General features: G+C 22.8%; 9 protein-coding genes across 9 annotated transcripts in view; 5 read left to right on the forward strand and 4 right to left on the reverse strand.

Moving 5' to 3' along the window:
• Positions 1-1,914: 1,914 nt before the first annotated feature.
• argB (acetylglutamate kinase) lies at positions 1,915-5,360 on the forward strand (the record flags this gene model as incomplete). The annotated part of the gene is made up of 2 exons (XM_638860.2): positions 1,915-2,676; positions 2,784-5,360. 2 exons carry the CDS (start codon positions 1,915-1,917, stop codon positions 5,358-5,360), a joined length of 3,339 nt encoding a protein of 1,112 aa, XP_643952.2.
• An 833-nt stretch (positions 5,361-6,193) lies between these two features.
• On the forward strand, positions 6,194-9,324 carry DDB_G0274813 (WD40-like domain-containing protein; the record flags this gene model as incomplete). Its single annotated transcript, XM_638861.1, has 3 exons — positions 6,194-6,303; positions 6,421-7,300; positions 7,498-9,324. 3 exons carry the CDS (start codon positions 6,194-6,196, stop codon positions 9,322-9,324), a joined length of 2,817 nt encoding a protein of 938 aa, XP_643953.1.
• Positions 9,325-9,457: 133 nt separating this feature from the next.
• dlcB (cytoplasmic dynein light chain) lies at positions 9,458-10,006 on the reverse strand (the record flags this gene model as incomplete). Its single annotated transcript, XM_638862.2, has 3 exons — positions 9,458-9,594; positions 9,685-9,774; positions 9,958-10,006. 3 exons carry the CDS (start codon positions 10,004-10,006, stop codon positions 9,458-9,460), a joined length of 276 nt encoding a protein of 91 aa, XP_643954.2.
• Positions 10,007-10,361: 355 nt separating this feature from the next.
• Positions 10,362-11,028, forward strand: mmgt (TMEM32 family protein; the record flags this gene model as incomplete). The annotated part of the gene is made up of 4 exons (XM_638863.1): positions 10,362-10,440; positions 10,565-10,617; positions 10,723-10,823; positions 10,944-11,028. The coding sequence occupies 4 exons, from the start codon at positions 10,362-10,364 to the stop codon at positions 11,026-11,028; spliced, it is 318 nt and encodes a 105-aa protein (XP_643955.1).
• Positions 11,029-11,716: 688 nt separating this feature from the next.
• On the forward strand, positions 11,717-14,492 carry acgA (adenylyl cyclase; the record flags this gene model as incomplete). Its single annotated transcript, XM_638864.1, has 3 exons — positions 11,717-11,959; positions 12,068-12,334; positions 12,426-14,492. The coding sequence occupies 3 exons, from the start codon at positions 11,717-11,719 to the stop codon at positions 14,490-14,492; spliced, it is 2,577 nt and encodes an 858-aa protein (XP_643956.1).
• Positions 14,493-14,572: 80 nt separating this feature from the next.
• mtrpS (tryptophanyl-tRNA synthetase) lies at positions 14,573-15,706 on the reverse strand (the record flags this gene model as incomplete). The annotated part of the gene is made up of 1 exon (XM_638865.1): positions 14,573-15,706. The coding sequence occupies one exon, from the start codon at positions 15,704-15,706 to the stop codon at positions 14,573-14,575; it is 1,134 nt and encodes a 377-aa protein (XP_643957.1).
• A 369-nt stretch (positions 15,707-16,075) lies between these two features.
• DDB_G0274303 (hypothetical protein) lies at positions 16,076-16,582 on the reverse strand (the record flags this gene model as incomplete). Its single annotated transcript, XM_638866.1, has 1 exon — positions 16,076-16,582. The coding sequence occupies one exon, from the start codon at positions 16,580-16,582 to the stop codon at positions 16,076-16,078; it is 507 nt and encodes a 168-aa protein (XP_643958.1).
• Positions 16,583-17,016: 434 nt separating this feature from the next.
• Positions 17,017-18,961, reverse strand: DDB_G0274305 (hypothetical protein; the record flags this gene model as incomplete). Its single annotated transcript, XM_638867.1, has 3 exons — positions 17,017-18,233; positions 18,367-18,534; positions 18,646-18,961. The coding sequence occupies 3 exons, from the start codon at positions 18,959-18,961 to the stop codon at positions 17,017-17,019; spliced, it is 1,701 nt and encodes a 566-aa protein (XP_643959.1).
• Positions 18,962-20,285: 1,324 nt separating this feature from the next.
• DDB_G0274735 (hypothetical protein) overlaps positions 20,286-20,735 on the forward strand; it is a gene marked incomplete at both ends in the record, with an annotated part of 1,242 nt that continues 792 nt past the window's right edge. The window contains 2 exons of the mRNA XM_638869.1: positions 20,286-20,563; positions 20,671-20,735. The exon at positions 20,671-20,735 is cut by the window's right edge and continues 248 nt beyond it. Of these exons, the coding sequence (XP_643961.1) occupies positions 20,286-20,563; positions 20,671-20,735 (343 nt within the window). The remainder of the gene's footprint in view (positions 20,564-20,670) is intronic.

Raw genomic sequence — 20,735 nt, forward strand, 5'->3', positions numbered from 1 at the left:
TAAACCTGGGGAAATAACTGGTGATTAAAAGAACTTCAATTTGTTGTTATGTTTTGCTAATTGGGAAAATTAACAAAAAAAAAAAGATTTTTTTTTTTTCCAAAATCCCGAAAAATTTAAGGAAAAAAAGAAATAAAAATATAATAAGAATTGGAATAATAATAAAAAAAACAAAAAAAAAAAAGTTGGAGATGAAAATAGATTAATAATTTTAACTTAATAAATAATGAGTAAAAAATTTTTTTTTTTTTTTTTTTTTTCTTTATTATTATAAAAAAAAATTCCTCTCCAATGCTAAAAAAAAACAATCATTGCCCCACCATTTTAACCTTTTTTTTTTAAAAAACGACAAGATTTTTTTTTATTTTTTTATTTTATTTTTATTTTATTTTATTTTTTTATTTTTTACTTTTTTTTTTTTTTAAAATTTTTTTTTTTTTTTCAACAAAGCTACTTTTTTTTTTATTTTTTTTTTTTTTTTTTTTGTTCACATTCATAGCATAATAATAATTATTGTTGTTATTAAAATTTCAAAAATTATTGTGTTATAGCATTTGAAGTTTTATTTTTTTATATATATTAATTATATATATATTTTTTTTCAAAAAAAAAAAAATTAAAGTGAAGAAGAGGTAAATACAACTAAAAAAAAAAATTTAAAAAAAAATTAATATATATATATATATATATCTATTATATTGTATTTATATATATGTATATATATATATATTGGTTATTTATAAATAGTTGTTTTACCTCTTTTAAATTTTTAATTTTTTTTTTTTTTTTTTCTAAAATCTTCCTGTTTCCTTTTTTTATTAGATCTTTTTTTTTTTTTTAATTTTTTTTTTATATTTTTTTTTTTATATTTTTTTTTTTTTATTTTTAAATTTTATTTATTTTATTTTATTTTATTATTTTTTTTTTTTGAACTAAAAAACTAAAAAACAAAAAACAAAACAAATAAAAAAATATAGAAAAATAAATAAATAATAAATAATAAAAAATACATAATAAAACCTTCACCTATGGAATGGCAAATGCTATAAATATATTTTGTAAAAAGAAATAAATATAAAATCTATAAAAAAAAAAAAAAAAAAAAAAAAGTAATAATTAAAATTGTTCAAATAATTCAGTTATATCTTTATTTTTATATTTTTAATTTTTATTATTTTTATATTTTTTTTCAAACCCACACACCCCACAGGATAATATTTTTAAAAAAAAAATAAAAAAAAATAATAAAAGAAAGGGGGATTTTGATTATTTATACTGTTATTTTTGCCCGATTAGATTCATTATATTTTTTTTTTCTTTTGTCTACTAATTTTTAGGAATAAAAGTATGAAAATCACAATGTAATCAACACCAATTTCCGAATATTTTTATTATAAAAAAATCTATTTTTTTTTTTATATTTTTTTTTTATATTTTTTTTTTTTTTTATTAATAATTTTTTTTTTTTATTAATAATTTTTTTTTTTTTTTTTTTTTTATTATCATAAATTATATTGTATATCTATTTTATTTTTTTATATAATGTTTATTATTTATATTAATAAAGAATCATTTCTTTAATAGATAATATTTTATTATTTTAATTGTGTGTTGTACTATTCATTTTTTTTTCAAAATCAATTATTATTATTATTTTTTTTTTTTTTGTGTTGCATTAAAATTAAAATTAAAAAAAAAAAAAAAAAAAAAAAAAACCTTAAATTAATAATAATAATAATAAAAAAAATTACAGGGAATAGAAACCGAATCTGCAAATAATATTTTTTTTCAATTTCTTTCCGTCTTTTATACCGATTTAGTACCTACATCCAATAATAATAATAAAAACCAGTTTTTTTTTTTTTTTTTCAAATTCTACTTACTTTACCAAAAGCATTACACTATTTCCTAATGATGACAACAACTTTATCAAATTCTCAATTGCCAAAATTATCATCTTCAACACCATCAACATCATCAATTAAACAAAGAAAATTACAAAATTCAAATAATAGTCCCAATACTGATAATGCACCACCATCATCATCATCATCATCATCACCACCACCACCATCTTCAACAACATTAGCAACACCACCAGCAATTAATAATTTAGTATCTCCTTCAAATAACCCACTTTTGGAACATCCAAATCCAACACAAACATTTCCACATTTTAATGATCTAAAAGCTGGTCATGCTTTAAGTAAAGCATATCAAGATCATCATGTTGATAATGGTAGTAATCTCAATAGTTTAAATTCTCATTTACTTCAACTACCTGGTATTAAATCAAATCTTAATATTTTTAATAATAATAATAATACCAATAATAATAATAATAATGAAGATAAATTAAGTAATAATAACAATGGCAACAATAGCTTAGTAAATAGTAGTGGTAGTGGTATTATTAGTAGCAGTAGTAATAATAACACACCAACAAAGAGAAGTAGTAGTAACACTTTTCAAAGAGTAGTTGACCCAGATGAAGAACCATTGAATGTTTATTCAATTAGTGGTTTCCTTTCAAAGTCTTTGATATTTTTAATTTCTTTACTTCCATCTCGTTTAGTTGAGAAATTATTATTATTATTTGCTTGGTTACAATATGAACTTTTAAAAGCAAAAGGTAGAAATCTTGGTGGTACTCAACAAAGTTTTTCAAAATTAAAGGTAAATTATAAATTATAAATTATGTAAAATATTAATTTATTTTATGATTTTTTTTTATTAATATATATTGTTGTTTTTTTTTTTTTATATATATATATATTTAATAGAAAAAAAGAAAATCACAAAAGAAAAAGAAGAATAAATTATTAACAGCAAGTTTAACACCATCGTCATCGAGTTCAACTGCTGCAATTCTATCATCTATTCAAACAACTGGTGGACCAATTCCAGTTGCTCATTCAAAATCTTCACCATTGGTTGCGACAAAACACCAAAGAAGATCATCATTATCGACATCGACACCGGGATTAAATTCAATTTTAAAAGCCCATACTAAACCACCCATCTTAGGTGGTAGTAATAGTAATAGTAGTAATAATATCGTTGGTTTAGGTTCTTCATCCATATCACCATTGAATGGTCATCATGGTACTGGTATTCAACATTTAAATGCTATTAAAGATAAATTAGCTCATCAACAACAAAAGCATTTACAACATAGAATTCACTTACATCAACAAGCTCAACAACAAGCACAACAACAACAAGCACACCAACCACAACAAGAATTAAAATTATTCCCAACAACTAGTATTCCTGATCAAATTCCAGTTACCGCCACTGGACAACCATCAACACCAACTATTAAATTAACAAGTGTTGATTCAACACCAGAGTTTGAATCACCAATTTCAACTACAATCAATGAGAATGATGAAGAAAAATCAACAGAACAACAAGATCATCACCAAGAAGAAGAAGAAGAACAACAACAACAACAACAACAACAACCATTGGCTGATATTGATTTCACTAAAATTAACTTTAAACATAGACCATCAATTACTGAATTAGAATCTTCAGATAGTGATACTAGTAATAAGAGTGGTATTACAAATTTAAAAGTTACTTTCTCTGATAATCTTAATAACCACCTCAACAATAACAACAATAACAATAACAACAACAATGGTAAAATGTTAGATTGGAATACTTATTTAAATCCAAACGATTATCGTTTAGGTAATCATCAAATGAGTCAAGAGAATTTAATGTTACAACAACATAGTCAACATTTACAAAAACAACAAAAACAATTACAACATCATCATAATATGAATCAATCTGATGAGGAGAATTCAAATGAAGATATTCCAACAATGGGTAGACATCGTTCAGATTCAATTTCAGTATTACCATCGTTAGTAACAAAACCAATTTCTGAAATTCGTAGAGTAAACTCTGAACAAACTTTATTCCAATCGTCAGAGGATACACTTAGATTTGAAGCCAATCAACAAAGTAAGAAAGAATTTGAAGACTTTTTACGTTCAGTTAAGGATATTAAAGATGTTCATAATTGGTTAAGAAATTTCAGTGGTTCCGCCTCTAAAAAGATTGCCATCGTTAAAATCTCTCGTAGAATTTTAGATACTCCATATGGTATTGAAAGTGCTGCCGCCTCTTTATGTTTTATGTACAAGTTTGGTCTATACCCAATTGTAATTCATGGTGGTATGAATGATATCTCAAAGTTACCAATTAGTCAAGTGGTTAAAGAACGTAGAATGAGATCTGCCCTCTTGAAAGAAGCAATCAAAAAGAATGGTGTAGGTTGTAGTGTTTTGACACCTGATATTTGTGAAATTGAACCATTCATTCAACCAGAGGGCAATGGAAGTGGTGGAGATACTTCATCCGATCTCTCTGGTGATGAGATTGAGTATGGTCAAAATGATATTCTCCCAAGTGGTGGGTTAAGTATGAAAATCGATTCTTTCGATTACGATATCCTAACTCAAGTTTTAGATAAAGGTAAAATTCCAGTGTGGGATTCAGTTTGTGAATCGGTCGATGGTGTTGATATCCCTATCAACTCGGATATCACCACTTTTGAATTGGCAAAACGTATTCAACCTTACAAGATTCTATTCGCTTGCAATGATGGTGGTATTCTAGATAGTGATCATAAGGCCATACCAGTGGTATATATGGATCAAGATTATCAAACCTTGATAGAGGCCGACCATACAACCAATCGTCGTAGGGTTCAATTGAAACAAATGAAAAGAATCGTTGATAATTTACCATCATCCACAACGGTTGTCGTCACTTCCATTGAAAATGTCACACATCAATTGTTGTTCCCTCGTTTAGCCAATGGTACTATCATTAAAAAGTCTGAAGAGAACAAAGTATTAATATTTGATAATACAAATTATCAAAACATCGATATGGATAGACTCAAAGAATTGATTGAAAATAGTTTTGGAAAAATGTTATCCACCGATTATTTCGATTACTTGAAAGATTCCCTCTATAGATTATATCTTTGTGTTTCATCCGATGGTGAATACAATGGTTGTGCAATCGTAACTTTTAAAGAACCAGATTATATTCCTTATCTTTGTAAGTTTTGTGTGAAAAAGAGTGCTCAAGGTTTGGGTTTAGGTGATCTCGTTTGGAGAGCTCTTCAAAGAGATAATGAAAAACTCTATTGGAGATCAAGAAATAGTAATCCATTAAATCCTTGGTATTTCCAAAGATGTCAAGGTAGCTTTAGAGCTGATGAATCTTTCACTATCTTTTGGTATGGTGATGATAAATTTGAAGATGGTAGTTTCTTGGTTGAAACTGCTTTAAGTAAACCAGTTACAATTATTCCAAATCCAACAGTTTCATAATAATAATAAAAAATTAAAAAAAAATTGAACAAATAATAAAACCAAATAATAAATAATAATAAATAATAGTAATAAAATATGAAATTTAAAAATTTAAATAAAAAAAAAAAAAAAAAAAAAATAGGTTTTAATGACTAAATTTTAATAATAAAAATCTCACCCAGATCTTTTTTTCTTTTATAAAGGTTGGAATATAAATATTGAATGAAGTTCCATTTTTTTTTTTTTTTTTTCCTCAAAACTTTGGAACAAAATAATAATAAGAAATTTTGCCAAAAAAAAAAAACAATTCCAATAGAATTAAGATACTTTGACTACCATTAATTATCATTTAATGATAAAGAATATTGAAGTGATCGTATTATAAATTGATGGATGATCATGACAAGTCAATGATGATATTAAAAATAAATAATAAATCATAATAAAAAAAAATAATAGAATAATAAATTTTTTTTTTTAAGTTGGGGATTGAAAAATAAAAAAATTTTAAAAAAAAAAAAAAAAATAATTTATTAATTTTTTAAGTTACAAATTCATACATACCAAAAAAACACCTTTTAAAAAAGTTTAGCCGCCTTTTTTTATTTTTTTTTGGTTCAAATTATTTGAAAATAAAAAATAAAAAAAAATTTTTTATTTTTTTTTTTTTAATTTTAAGTTTATTTTTTTATTTTTTTTTTCTCCAAGATTCTTTTTATTAAAATTTATTTTGTAATAAACTTAAAAAACACTACCACTATATTTTCCCACGCTGTAAAAACAAAAAAACAAAAAACAAAAAAAATAAAAAGAAAAAAAATCTAAGAATCAAATACAAAACTTTAAAAACAATGTCACTCTTCAAGAGAATTACAAATTTGTTTGCTCCAAGTCAACAATCCAATTTAATTGAATGTAATGGTTATTTTTATCACTTTTATAAAGGACAATGGGTTTGTTTGTAAGTTTTTTTCTTTTTTTTCTTTTTTTTCTTTTTTCTTTTTTCAATAAAAATAATAAATTTTAACATATTCTTTATTTTATTTATTTATTTATTTTATTTTATTTAAAAAAAAAGATTTAATGATTGTGAATTAGTTATTCATAAATTTGAAAATTATAAATACCAAATTCAAGTTACAAGAATTGTAGATCAAGAACAAGAAAATGAAAGAAGAAAACAAAGGGAAGCAGAAGGTTTAGAAGATGAAGAGGAAGAAGAGAATCTTGTAAATTATTTTGAATTTCCAGTTACAAATGGATTAGAATTATATAATGAAATTGGACCATTAGGTAATTTCTCATTAAGTTGGAAAGGTACAAATACAAGATTCTTATTCGAATTTGATAGTAATAATAATAATAACAATAATAACAATAATAATAATGAAAGTATTGAAACAACAGGAAATCAATTAAAGAGAATATTATGTCAATGTATTTATGAATCAATGTATTTAACACCATATACAAATGGATCAGATAATGAAATTGATAATAATTGTAGAGAATTTCAAACAATTGTTAGAGCACCATTAACAACTAATGTCAAAACTATACAAGCTGAAAAAGTTACACTACCACAACAATCACAACAAGAGGTGATTGAAGAGGATGTAAAACCTTCAAATTTATATCTACCAAAAGATTTATTAAAAGAGGAGAAAAAAAAAGTATTAAATAGTAGTAGTGGTTCAACAACAGTTTCATCATCATCATCATCATCATCAAATTCATTTATCAAAAAATTAGCACCAATCACTGGTGAAGAATTATTTAGATGTCCAGTATCATTATACCTTGAAACTAATAGTCAATTCAATTTAAAAGATCCACAAGTCATTGTATTATTAAATAAAACTAAACCATTAGAATATACTTTTTATATAACAAAAGAAGATAATGTTCCAATATTCTCACAATTAATTGATTCAAATATGTTTCCACAATTTTTTAATGTAAGTAAAAAATAAAAAATAAAAAATAAAAAAATAAAAATAAAAAGTACTTTATTAACTCTATATATATTTTATTTAAATTTTTATAAAAATAATAATAATAATAATAATAATAATAATAATAATAATAATAATAATAATAATAATAATAATAATAATAATAATAATAATAATAATAATAATAATAATAACAATAGGAACAAATTTCATTTATTTGGTTTAATGCATTAGATGAACAACCATGTAGATGGAGTATAAAATTTTCAATTGCTGAAGAATATGAAGAATTTAGAAGTAAATTTACAGTACTTCATTATGAAGTTGTTAATCAAGCTAAATTTAAGGGTAAAAAAGATGATATCGAATATATGGCAAACATTTTAACCGAAGATCATAAAGATGATGAAATAGTTTTCGATACTGATGATGGTTTTAATGCTCATGATTTAGAAGATTTCGATAATTTAGATATTAATGAATCAAATTCTGTTGCTGATTTATTATCTGAACATCAAAATTCTGACCAAGAACTTGACCAAGAATCAGATGATGATGAAGAAGATGAAGAAGATGAAGAAGAATCAGGTGAGGAGGAAGAAGAATCAGGTGAAGAGGAAGAAGAAGAATCAAGTGAAGAGGAACAAGTTAAACAACCTGTTAAAAAACCAATTAAACAAGAACCAAAAGAAGAGTCTGAGGAGGAAGAATCTGAAGAGGAAGAAGAAGAATCTGAAGAAGAAGAAGAGGAGTCCGAGGGTGAAGAGTCTGAGGAGGAGGAAGAAGAATCTGAAGAAGAGAAAGATAATGGAAGAAAAGTATTCAGAGTACCATTAAGAAAACCAACTACTGAATCAGAAGAGTCTGATGAAGATGAGGATGAAGAAGAATCTGATGAAGATGAAGATGAAGAATCAGATTCTGAAGAAAATTTAAGTGAAGATAAAAAACAAATTTCAAAAGATTTTAGTAAATCAAAAAATAGCTCATTAATTGTTGGTTATAAAGATAAATCATATGTTGTTAGAGGTTCAACAATTGGTGTTTTCAATACAGATGATGATGGAATTAAATTTAATACTGCAATTACAAATATTAAACAAAAGGATGGTAAAAACTTTTCACCAAAGAAAATGATGCTTCAACAACAAGATCAAACTTTGTTAATGTTAAATCCTGAAAAGAAATCAAATGTATATAAAATGGATTTGAATAGACCTGACATTGTAGAGGAGTGGGATATGAATTGGAGAAATCAACCAACCCTAACCAATTCAGTGGTTTCTCAATACAAAAATGATGATGAAACTAACAATCAATTGTTTGTAGGCTACAATGGTAATAATATGTTTTTAGTGGATCCACGTGAATCAAAGAATAAAGTTACCGTTAAATTTCATGGTGGTTCAAATCCAAAATCTGTAACTACATGTGCTGCCACCACTGGTAGTGGTCAAATTGCTTTTGGTACGTCTAAAGGTGAAATCAAACTTTTCAGCAAAACTCAATTCGATCAAAATAAACGTTCCGTCACCTCTTCCGACCCTTTGGGTGCTATTGCTCGTTCACGTACTACCCTACCGGGTATTGGTGATCCAATCGTTGGTATCGATGTCACCAAAGATGGTAAATGGATCGTTGCAACCTGTAAACAATATATCATGGTCATACCAGCTTCACTCAAAGATGGTAGTAGTGGTTTTGAAGATCGTTTGGGTGCTCGTCGTCCTTCACCAAAACGTTTAATTTTAAAACCTCAAGATATTAAACGTATGGGTGGTGTCGTCAATTTCACACCAGCCAAATTCAATATCGTTGGTGATGAACAATCTGAAACCTCCATTCTCACAAGCACCGGCAGTTTCCTTATCACTTGGAATTTTAGAAAAATTAAACAAAACATTTTGGACGTTTATCAAATTAAACAATTCCAAGATGGTGTTGTAGCTGAACAATTTAAATCAAATAGAGATAATTCAATAGTTGTTACTTTCCCTGATAATGTAATTTTATCAAAAAAGAAATAAATAAACAAAATAAATAAATAAATAATATATAAAATAAATTAAATAAATAAATAATATATTTGTCAATTCTTTTCTTTTTTTTTTTTTATTTTTTTTTTTATTTTTAAATATATACAATTTTATTTTATTTTTATTAACCTGCTTTAAATAAAAGTACAGAATGTTTATTAATGTTAAAATAAATAAAATTTTTAGTTTCGTGTGTTACAAATGAACCAAAACTTTTTCCAACTATACAATGCCATGTTGGTGAATACTTTTTATCAAATTCTAAAATAAATATTATTAGTAAATTTATAAATATACTTTAATTACTAAACATGTGTTTTTTTTTTTTTTTTTTTTTTTTTTGATACTTACCTTTTTTAATAATCATAGCTATATCTCTTTCAATATTTGTTTCTTCAAAAGCTTTAATTGTACATTCTGTTGCATCTTGTTGCATAAAATCTATAAAAATAAATAAATAAAATGTTAATTATTATGTGTAACAAACATTGTGTAATTTTTTTTTTTTATTTTTTTTTTTATTAAGATTTTTTTTTTTTAAAAACGCGCGAAATATATATATCTCGTGTGTGTTAATTATTTTATTTATTAAAAAAAAAAATATATGTATATATATAATCTTACCTGGCATATCAGCATTTTTAACATTTATTATATATTTATTTGAAGACATTTTTTTTTTTTTTTTTTTTTTTCCCCTTTTACTTTTATATTATATAAATATAGAATAATATAAAAAAAAAAAATAAACAAATAAATTAAAAAAAAAAAAATTAAAAAACTAAAAAAAGTGTGTGGACAAAATGAAAAATGATGAAAATTTTTTTTTTTTTTTTTAAATTTACAAATTTTCACATTTTTTTTTTTTTTTTTTTTTTTTTCAATTAATTTATTGGAAAAAAAGATTTTTTTAAAAAAATTTTTCCGATAAAAAAAAGGTTGTAAACGAACCCCCAGTTAAATAATAACAACAACAATAATAATAAAAATAAACACTATATAATATATATATATATATTTATAAAATAATGAAGAAGGGAATAGCTAAAATATTTTGTGTTATAGGAATTTCTATATTTTTACACACTGTTTATTCTGCACTTCAACGTATGTTTTTTTTTTTTTTTTTTTTTTCTTCAAAAATCCACTTTTTTTTTTTTTCCACTTTTGTTTTATATTTTCCAAATATTAATATTAATTTTTTTTTTTTTTTTTAAAATTAAACAAATAGATAGAAAATATTTAAGATTAACAGATCAACCATTCGAGGGTGTTCCTTTTGATGTAAGAGTTAAAATTATAATAATTTAAAAAATAATAATAATAATAATTATTTTTTAAATTAAAATCTATTAACACTTTATTATTATTATTATTATTATTTTTAAGATTGTGGTCGAGTGTATTATATCTTTATTTTTATTTGCGTGGGGTATTATAAATTCACAATTTTTAATACCAATTAAAGCATCAACTCATTTAGCAAAAAAGTATTTTCATTTATTTTTTTTTATTCCACTCCAATTTATTTTTAATTTTACTTTTTTTTTTTTAAAAAAAAAAAAATTATTAATATTAATATTATTATAATTAATTTTTATTATTTTTAGGAGTTTCGATTCATATGACTATAGACCAAATTTTACAGTTTTTAATCATAGAGGAAAATATTTAAATGAAATTTTAAATAAATAGGATATTGGTTTTTTTGTAAATAAAATAAAAAAAAAAAAGGTACGATATATATAAAATATATAAATTTTACTAAAAAAAAAAAAAAAAAAAAAAAAAAAAAAAAAAAAAAAAAAAAAAACCAAATGTGTTGGCTTTTTGTTTTTTTAAAGAGATTCTTTTTATATATATTCCAAATTTTTTTTTTTTCCATTTTTTTCCTGTGTATTTGGATGATATATTTTTTAAATTTCTTTTTGATATCTTTTAGAAATAACATTTAAAAAAAAGATTTTTTTTTTTTTAAGATTTTTTTATTTTCTAAAAATGGTCAATGCAGGTTAAAGTTTTTTTTTATTTTATTTTATTTTTTTTTTTAGTTTTTTTTTTATTTTTTTTAAAAAAACTTTTTTTTATTTTTTTCCTTTTTTAATTATTTTCTTTTACAACACTCGTGGTTTAAAAACTTATACACTCATAAGTTAAAAAAAATAAAAATAAACTAGATACATTTCTTAATACTCTTTTTTTTTAAACAAAAAAAAAAAAAAAAAACCAAAAATAAAAACAAAAAAAGAAATAGTATAATAGAAATAAAAAAAAAAAATAAAAAAAATAATAAAAAAAAAATAAATAAATAAATAATAAAAAAATATATTTATAAGAAAAAGGAATTGTTTTAAAATTAAAAAAAAATAAAAAAAAAAAAAAAATGAAAAAAACATTTGTAAAGATACTATCTAAATCATATGTTGAAGGATATCCAGTTGGTTTTTTTATTGGATTAATCATTTTGGCAATATTTGGTTCAATGGTATGCATATTTTCATTTATGCATTATAGTGAAGAAGAGAATTCCAATATACAAATGGATTTAGAGAGATCTTCAAAACAAATCATTCATAATATTCAAATGAATGCAATGTATTTATTATCCTCAATTGATACTTTAAAGGTAAGTCAATACTTTAATATTAATAATTTACTACTATATATATGGAAAATTTCATAAATAATATACAGGCTATTATTAATAATTGGAATTTTTTTTTTTTTTTTGAAGGCACTATATTATGTAAATCCAAATTTCGATAGAAATGATTTTAATGTATTTTTAAATACGACATTAAAGAATTCAGAATTTCAATATTTATTTTGGATAAAAAAGATAAATAATAATGATAGGAATTGCTTTGAAGAGAAATTTTCAAAAGAAATTAAAGATACTTTTCAAATTTATTCTTTTGATGAAAATACAAATTCAATTCATGTTGCAAAAAATAAATCCTCTTATTTTCCAATTTTACATGCTTTTCCAGATATTAATAAAGTAATTATTTTTTTATATTTATAATTTTTTTTTTTTTTTTTTTTTTTTTTAAAAAGATATTAATTAATATTAATTTTTTTTATTATTAAAGGATATAATTGGATTAGATATTAATTCAACAGATTATATGAATGAAACAATAAAGAAATCAATATTTAATAAAAAACCAACAGTACATTTAAATAAAAAAGTATTATTAAGTAAAAGAAATATAGATATTTTAATTGTATCACCAATAATAGTGACAAAAACATTGGAATCAACAAATGAAACTATGGAAGATATGAGTCATATATCAAGTGGGTTATTCCTAATGGAAAAGAATGTTCAAGCATCAAGAATTGAAGTTGAGAATGGTAATGATTTCACAATATTTCTTTCGACTACAAATGGTGAAATAGTTTATCAAGAGAATTATTTAAACTTTAAAACCCTCTATCAAGTTCATGAATCTGGTCTATTTGAAGATAGATTAAAGTATGAATCAAGTTTAAAGATTGCAGATTGTGTATTAAAATTATGGATTTTTACAACGGAAGAGTATGAAAATAATTCCAAAACCTACTTACCATTACTTGTATCAATAATATCGGCGGTGATTTTAGTGTTGTTAATAACCTATTCGGTGGATCAAAGAAAACAGAAATCTTTGATTGCAAAGATAATGAGAGAAAAGAATAATTTAATCAATAAGATTCTACCATTGGAAGTTTCTGTTAAATTAGAGAATGGTGAAGATGTCGTGGCGGAGCGTTCAAATAATGCTTGTGTCTTCTTTTTAGATATCGCTGGTTTCACAAGATTCTCTTCAATTCATTCTCCGGAACAAGTTATACAAGTTTTAATTAAAATTTTCAATTCAATGGATTTACTTTGTGCAAAACATGGTATTGAAAAAATTAAAACCATAGGTGATGCTTATATGGCCACTTGTGGTATCTTTCCGAAATGTGATGATATTCGTCATAATACTTATAAAATGTTGGGTTTTGCAATGGACGTTTTGGAATTCATACCAAAAGAGATGTCCTTTCATTTGGGTCTACAGGTTCGTGTAGGCATTCATTGTGGTCCAGTTATATCGGGTGTCATTTCAGGTTATGCAAAGCCACATTTCGATGTTTGGGGTGACACTGTCAATGTCGCCTCTAGAATGGAGTCTACGGGTATAGCTGGTCAAATCCATGTTTCCGATCGTGTCTATCAATTGGGTAAAGAGGATTTCAATTTCTCTGAACGTTGTGATATCATTCATGTCAAAGGTAAAGGTAGAATGAAAACTTGGTATCTCATGGGTAAGAAATCAAGTGATTTCAGTTTGAAAAAGGATTTCTCAAGATCACGTGTTCAACCATCTCTATTCAATCGTAAACAATCCCATGTTCATTGTATTTATCCTGAATTTCCAAGTGGTCTTCAAGCATTAAACATTGAAAACAATCTAAACAATACTGATGCAGGTTGTGAAAATTGTTCAAAAATTTTAAAGAAAACTTATGCTTACTCACCCGATCATTCAACTAGTAACTACTATTATCATGGTGATGATAATTCTCCACCACCACCATCACTAAATTCAAATGATCTAATAGATGGTAGTGAATACCATGATGATCCATTTCCAAGTGATTCAAATGTTGGTTATCATGATACTTCAAAAGATATTAAAGAAGATGAAAATGAACAAAATGAAACTTTATTATTTAATCAAGAACAATTAAAAAAGAAACAAATTGAAAATATTCAAAGAGATTTATCATTAAATGATTCAATTGAAGCAATTAAAATTTTAAATAATAATAATAATAATAATATAAATGATAATAATATTAATAATACTAATTTAAATAATAATAATAATGATATTAATATAAATAATAGTGATAATGTTAATAATTATGAAAATAATAATAATTTTTCTGATAAAATAGAAAATAATGATGGTGATAATAATAATATAAATGATAATAATTATAAATCAACAAATGAAAATAATATAAAATCAAAAACTCTTTTTAAAGATTCAAAATCGCTTATTAATGATATTAAAATGGCAAAAGAAAATTGTGATAATAATGATGATAATAATAATAATAATAATAATAATAATAATAATAATAATAATGACGAAAATGTAGAATCAAAAAAAAATAAATAAATATGTATATATGTATATAATCTATATTAAATTGTATATACAATAAAATTGTTTTTTTTTTTTTTTTATTAATTGTTTAATTAATGATATAAACCAACTATATCTTTAATTATATTTAAATTTTTATTTGCAATTTTATTTGCTTTTTCAGATCCTTGTAATAAAATATCTCTAACTAATTTCGGATTTGATTGATAATAATTAATTTTTTCACGAATTGGTGATATATTTTTAATGATTGAATTTGAAAGAAATTCTTTAAAGATTGCGTTTGATTTATCTTTAAATTCAGATTGTAAATCAGTGATTGGTATACCAGAGGTTTCAGATGCAATTGATAATAGATTTGAAATATCAGGACGATTAATTGGATCATAGGTTATACCAATGATTGTATCAGTTTTTGATTTTTTAATTTTTAATTTAATTTGATCATCAGTATCTGTTAATGAAATTCTTGAAATCTCTAATGGATCAGATTTACTCATTTTCAAACGACCATCTTGTAAACTCATAATTCTTTTAGATTGCTCAGAAGTTATAATTGAGGGATATGGAAAGAATTTACTCTTGAAATTACTGTGAAATGCTTGTGCGATATCTCTGGTGAATTCTAAATGCTGAGTTTGGTCCTCGCCTACTGGTACATGTGTGGCTTTATACAATAAAATATCGGCAGCCATTAAAACTGGATATGATAAAAGTCCATTTGAAACTGATGCTTCGTTTGATGATTTAGTTTTCTCTTTAAATTGAATCATATTACTTAGCTTTGAAAATGAGGTAATACAATTTAAAATCCAAGTTAACTCTGAATGTGCTGGTACCATTGATTGATTAAATAAAATCACCTTTTCTGGATCAATTCCACATGCTAAATAATTTATTGCAACTGAAATAGTATTTGATTGTAATTCTTTTGGTGATAATGATTTAGTTGATGTTAATGAATGTAAATCAACAATTGAAAATATTAATTTATGTTTTTCATTTATTTTTGTAGATTGTGATGATGATGATGATGATGATGATTCTGATAAATTTAATAATTCCTCTTCTTCTTTATTATTTTTTGTAACTAAATCTTGAATTTTTAACCAATTACCCATTGCACCTAAATAATTACCTAAATGTAATGCTGAACTTGTTGGTTGCATACCACTAAATACTGTAACTTTAGTTTTATCTTTAAAATTAACTTCATCAATTTTCATAATATTCGGTTTTGTTATAGTTGATGAATTTGTTGTTATTGTTGTTGTTGTTGTTGTTGTTGTATAATTTTTTATTGATAATACATTTTTACCAACTCTTTTACATGAGTTATCATATAATAATTTATTCCTTATTTATTTTAATATATCTCTTTTTATTTGAAAATGAAAAATCCAAAAAAAAAAAAAAAAAAAAAAATGAAAATAAAAATAAAAAACTCGTTGTGATTGTTTTTTTTTTTTTATTTTTTGTTTAAATTAAATTTTTTTTATTTTTATTTTTTTATTTTTATTTTATTATTATATTTAATATGTTTTTTCAATTTTAATTATAATAATAATAAATTAATAAATTAATAAATAACTTTTCTACCAATCAGAAGCTTTTTTACATATTTCTTCTTTTTTTTCATTGCAAACACAAGGTGGATTTTGAGGATTAAAAGGTATTTTTGAATGAACTCCATCACAAAATGGTGGTCTACCAGTATATCTACAACCACAAAGTAATTGAATAGTTTGTTTCTTTTTTAATTGAAATGGTGTTGGTGTAAATTTTGTACCTATACATGATTTTTGATCACATAATGGTTGTTGACCTTTTGTTAAACCACAAGTACAATAATAATAGGTTTCACCTGGTTCTAAACCTCTAATTGAGTATGGTCCATATAATGGTATCTTATCTGGTACGTATTTACATAATCCACAATCATCACATTGACTACTTTCTTTTTCTTCTTCATTGTTATTGTTGTTATTGTTGTTGTTGTTGTTGTTGTTATTACCACCACAACAAGTTATTTTTTCTGTTGTTTCGCCTTTATCTTGAATTTCAGTATTATCTTTACATTCTTCCTTTTGTTCTTTTTCCATATTCACAAATTTATTTTATTTGTTTTTTTTATTTTATTTTTTTTTATACTGCTTTAAATATGTTTAAAGATAACAATAATAAAATAAAAAAAAATTTGAAAAAAAAGTGTTAAAAAATTACAAAAAAAAAAATAAAAATAAAAAAATAAAAAATAAAAAAAAGATATTTCCCCAAACGCCATTATAATGTCATATCTGATTAAAATGAAATTTAAAAAAAATAAAAAAAATAAAAAAAATAAAAAAAATAAAAAAAATAAAAAAAAAAGGATAAATCAATATTTTAATTAAATATTTGATGTATTAATTTTTTTTTTTTTTATTATTATTATTTTATTCTCTCTATCTTTCTCTAACTCTCTCTCTCTCCTTAATCCCTATCTATCAATCTATTATTTCTATTTTTTTTTTTTTTTTTTTCTTTATCTATCTATTTATAATTTATTAACCAATGATTGATATTCAGAATAAATTGAAATTAAAGCTTGTTTAAATTGATCTTCAGATGGTTTGTTTGTTAATTTAATAGATGGATTTGAAATTTTAATTGAATAAAAGATTTCATCTCTTTTCTCTTCAGAGATTTTAATTAAAGAGATAATATTTCCAGTGGTGTTATTGATATAAGTGGTTTGAGATTTTGAGAAACTTTTAGTTTTATAGAAATCGGTTGGGAATACTAAAGAGTTGGCATTTTTATCTTTGGTAGTTTGTTCTAAGAAAGAGCTAAAGTTTTTAGGGATTGAATCTTTATCAAAGTTTTTACTCTTTGAAATTGAAATTCTACAACCAACTTTAGAATTTGATTGTTGATTGCCACTTCCTGGATAAACAGTATCGAGTGTTACAACTCTTTCATCCAATTGAGAGATACCTTTAATTGTTAAACTATTATTATTATTATCTTGAGCAGTGGTGGTAGATGGTACTAATCTAACTTTATAGTTACCAATGAAAACACGATAGATTGAAGCATCGGTTTCCTTTACTTTGTAAGTTGTACTTTCATTATCTTTAATGAATTTAGCGATAGCATTGAAATCGGATTCTTTAATGAGATTATCTTGTTTTGAACGGAAATCTTTATAAGTTTCCATTGAATTTAATTGATCCTTTGTGAATGATGGAAGGAATGCAGTGGAACTGAGTTGATAGAAAATTGAATTACCAAATTTGAGTGAACATTTAATCTTTTTATCATTACCGCTACCAACCAATGATTGATTTGCTTCCATTAATGGTGAAATTAATGAATTGATAATTGTATCTTTTGATGATTCTTCATCATTACAAACTGAAATTTTATTATTATTATTAGTGGTGGTGGTTGCAGTTGATGATTTCTCTTGTTCACATTGAACTAAAGTACAAGTAATTTGTTTAACATCTTTTGCATCCTTTTCAAATAATTGATATGGTACATTAATTGAATCAAAACTTGGAATCATTGATTTAAATGTAAAGTTTTCACTATTTGATACGACAAAAGTTGATACTTTGGTTGGATAGTTATATGGTACAAAATTGGCAACTTGTTTTTCAATCCATTTTGCAATATCACTACAATCTTCTGGATTCTTTGCTTTAATTGTTAAAATGGTTTTAATAACTAATGTTTTAACTTTAGTTTTTTTAATATCATCTTGGAATTCTAAAATAAATAAAAATAAAATAAAAAATAAAAAAATATATTAATAATTGATTTATTTATTTTTAGAAAAAATAAAATAAAATAAAATAAAATAAAATAAAATAAAATAAAATAAAATGAAATAAATACATACCTTGGAAAGCTTTACCAGTAATTTTTGAAGATTTTGAAATTTCATAGACTGTGTTTGATAATTTAACAAATGGTTTATATTTTTCAATGATTTCTTTAATGATATCATATTCAGCAACTTTAATAATACATAATGTATTGAATGTAACTTGAGCTCTTTCTGAGAAATCTATTAAAATTTTTAAAAAAAAAAAAAAAGAAATATTTTGTATTAGTATTTTTTTTTTTTTTTTTTTTTTTATGATTGGTTGACTGATTGATTGAAAAAAAGGTACTTTACCATTATCTTTGATTAATTTACCAATTGGGTAATAATCTGGAATATCCATGGTTGAGATAAAACCACCACTGAATGGACGTGGGGTTGGATCGGCTTCATTGGTTAAAGTAGTTTGTGCGCTACCAGTGGCAGCGGCGGTGGTGGTGGTGGTGGTAACAGTTGGTTGTTGTGGTTGTTGTTTGGCAACATTAAGATTATTAGTGGCATTGACAACTTCTTCTACTTGATCATCATCACTATCATCAAATGCAAGATTATTGTAAACACTTTTCTTTGCTTCAACTTTTTTGTTTTGTTGATTGTTATTTCTTTTCATCTTTTAATTGGATTGATTGTTTTTCTGATATCTTTTATTTTTTTGATCACACAATGAGAAACACGAAATCGAAAAAAAAAAAAAAAAAAAAAAAAAATGAAATTTAAAAAAAATAAAAAATAAAAAAAAAAATTCAAAAAAAAAAAATTCAAAAAAAAGTGAATTTCTATTTTTGTTCATTTAAGATATATCCCCTTTTTTTTTTTTTTTTTTTTTTTTTTCGTTTTATATTATTTCTATTTTTGTATTCATATGATAAAATTAAATAATACATATAAGGGTTGTTAATTTTTAAATTTAAATAATTTTAAATTTTTCCTGTGGATTGCACAATAGAAATGACCATTTTCGATCCCAACACCATCGCTATTTTCCTTAAAATAAAAAAAAAAAAACAGTATTTTTATTGAAATTAAAGGAAAATTTTATTTATAAAATACCTAAAATATTTTGGGTTGTTTTTTAATTCCTTATTTGAATCTTTTTTCTTTTTTTCCTTTTTTTTTTTTTTTTTTTTTTTTTTTTTTTAATTCCCAAATCGAATTAAATAATCAAAATTCATTTCAATATAAATTAAACTTTAATCATATAAATAATATCAAAAAATTATGAAGTATGTGTGTGTATATTATTGTGTTAGATCACATTTTATTAACCGTTTCAGTTAATTAAAACACACACATTAAAAAAAAAAAAAAAAAAAAAAATTATTATTATTTTCAATGTTATTTCTCACACCACACCTCCCCACTTATATATTTTCTCACAATCCACACACACATTTTTTTTTTTAATATTAAATAATCGCCATAAAAAATAATACACCAATACATATAAATATGGCAAAAATTGCTGTGTTAGTGGTAGGTTTATCTATTTTTATATTATTTTTATTTTTTTATTTTTTTTTTTTTATAATAATTTTATCACAATTAAAATAATTTTTTTTTTTTTAATTTTTTTTTTTTTTTATATCAAATCAAAGTTGTTTATTAAATTAATTTTTTTAATTTTTATTGTATTTATTAAACTCATCATTAGTATTTTTACTATTTTTTTTTTTTTTTGTATCCATACAAATATTTATAGTTACCCTTTTAATTCAACATTCATCAAATTTTATAATAATTCAATTTTAATTTTTTTTTTTTTTTTTTAAATTATTTTTATTATTTATTTAATTTATTATTATTATTTTTTTAAATTCATTTCAATATCAATTTAAATAATCCACTAAATTTTCAATAAATAAAGTGTATATATAAAACAAATAAAAAAAAAAAAAAAAATAAAAAAAGTGATTTATAAAATAAAATAAAAAAAAATGAAGATATTATTTTATTTTTGTTTAATTTTATTTTGTATTAAAAGTATAAATGGTGCATGTACACAATATCAATGTTTAAATAGTGGAGATGGTTGTACTAGAAAAGGTACATATTGCCCACCAGGTACATACTGTGAAATTACTTTCGATAATCCATTATGTACAGAATCAAAGAAAATTTTTGATTCTTGTTCATATCAAGCTCAATGTGATTCAGGTTTAGTTTGTTATAATGAAGGTGATGATCAATATTGTGCAAATATTAAATATAAAGGGTAAATTTTTTTTTTTTTTTTCTAAATTTTTATTAATATTTTTTTAAATTATGAATAAAATAAATATTTATTATTTATTAATATTTTTTTTTAAAATGTATATATAGACAAGGTGAAAGTTGTAAAAAAGATATAGAATGTTCAGATTCAATGAGTTGTACAAATAAAACAT

Source organism: Dictyostelium discoideum, assembly GCF_000004695.1.
Source record: "Dictyostelium discoideum AX4 chromosome 2 chromosome, whole genome shotgun sequence".
Lineage (NCBI taxonomy): Eukaryota > Evosea > Eumycetozoa > Dictyosteliales > Dictyosteliaceae > Dictyostelium > Dictyostelium discoideum.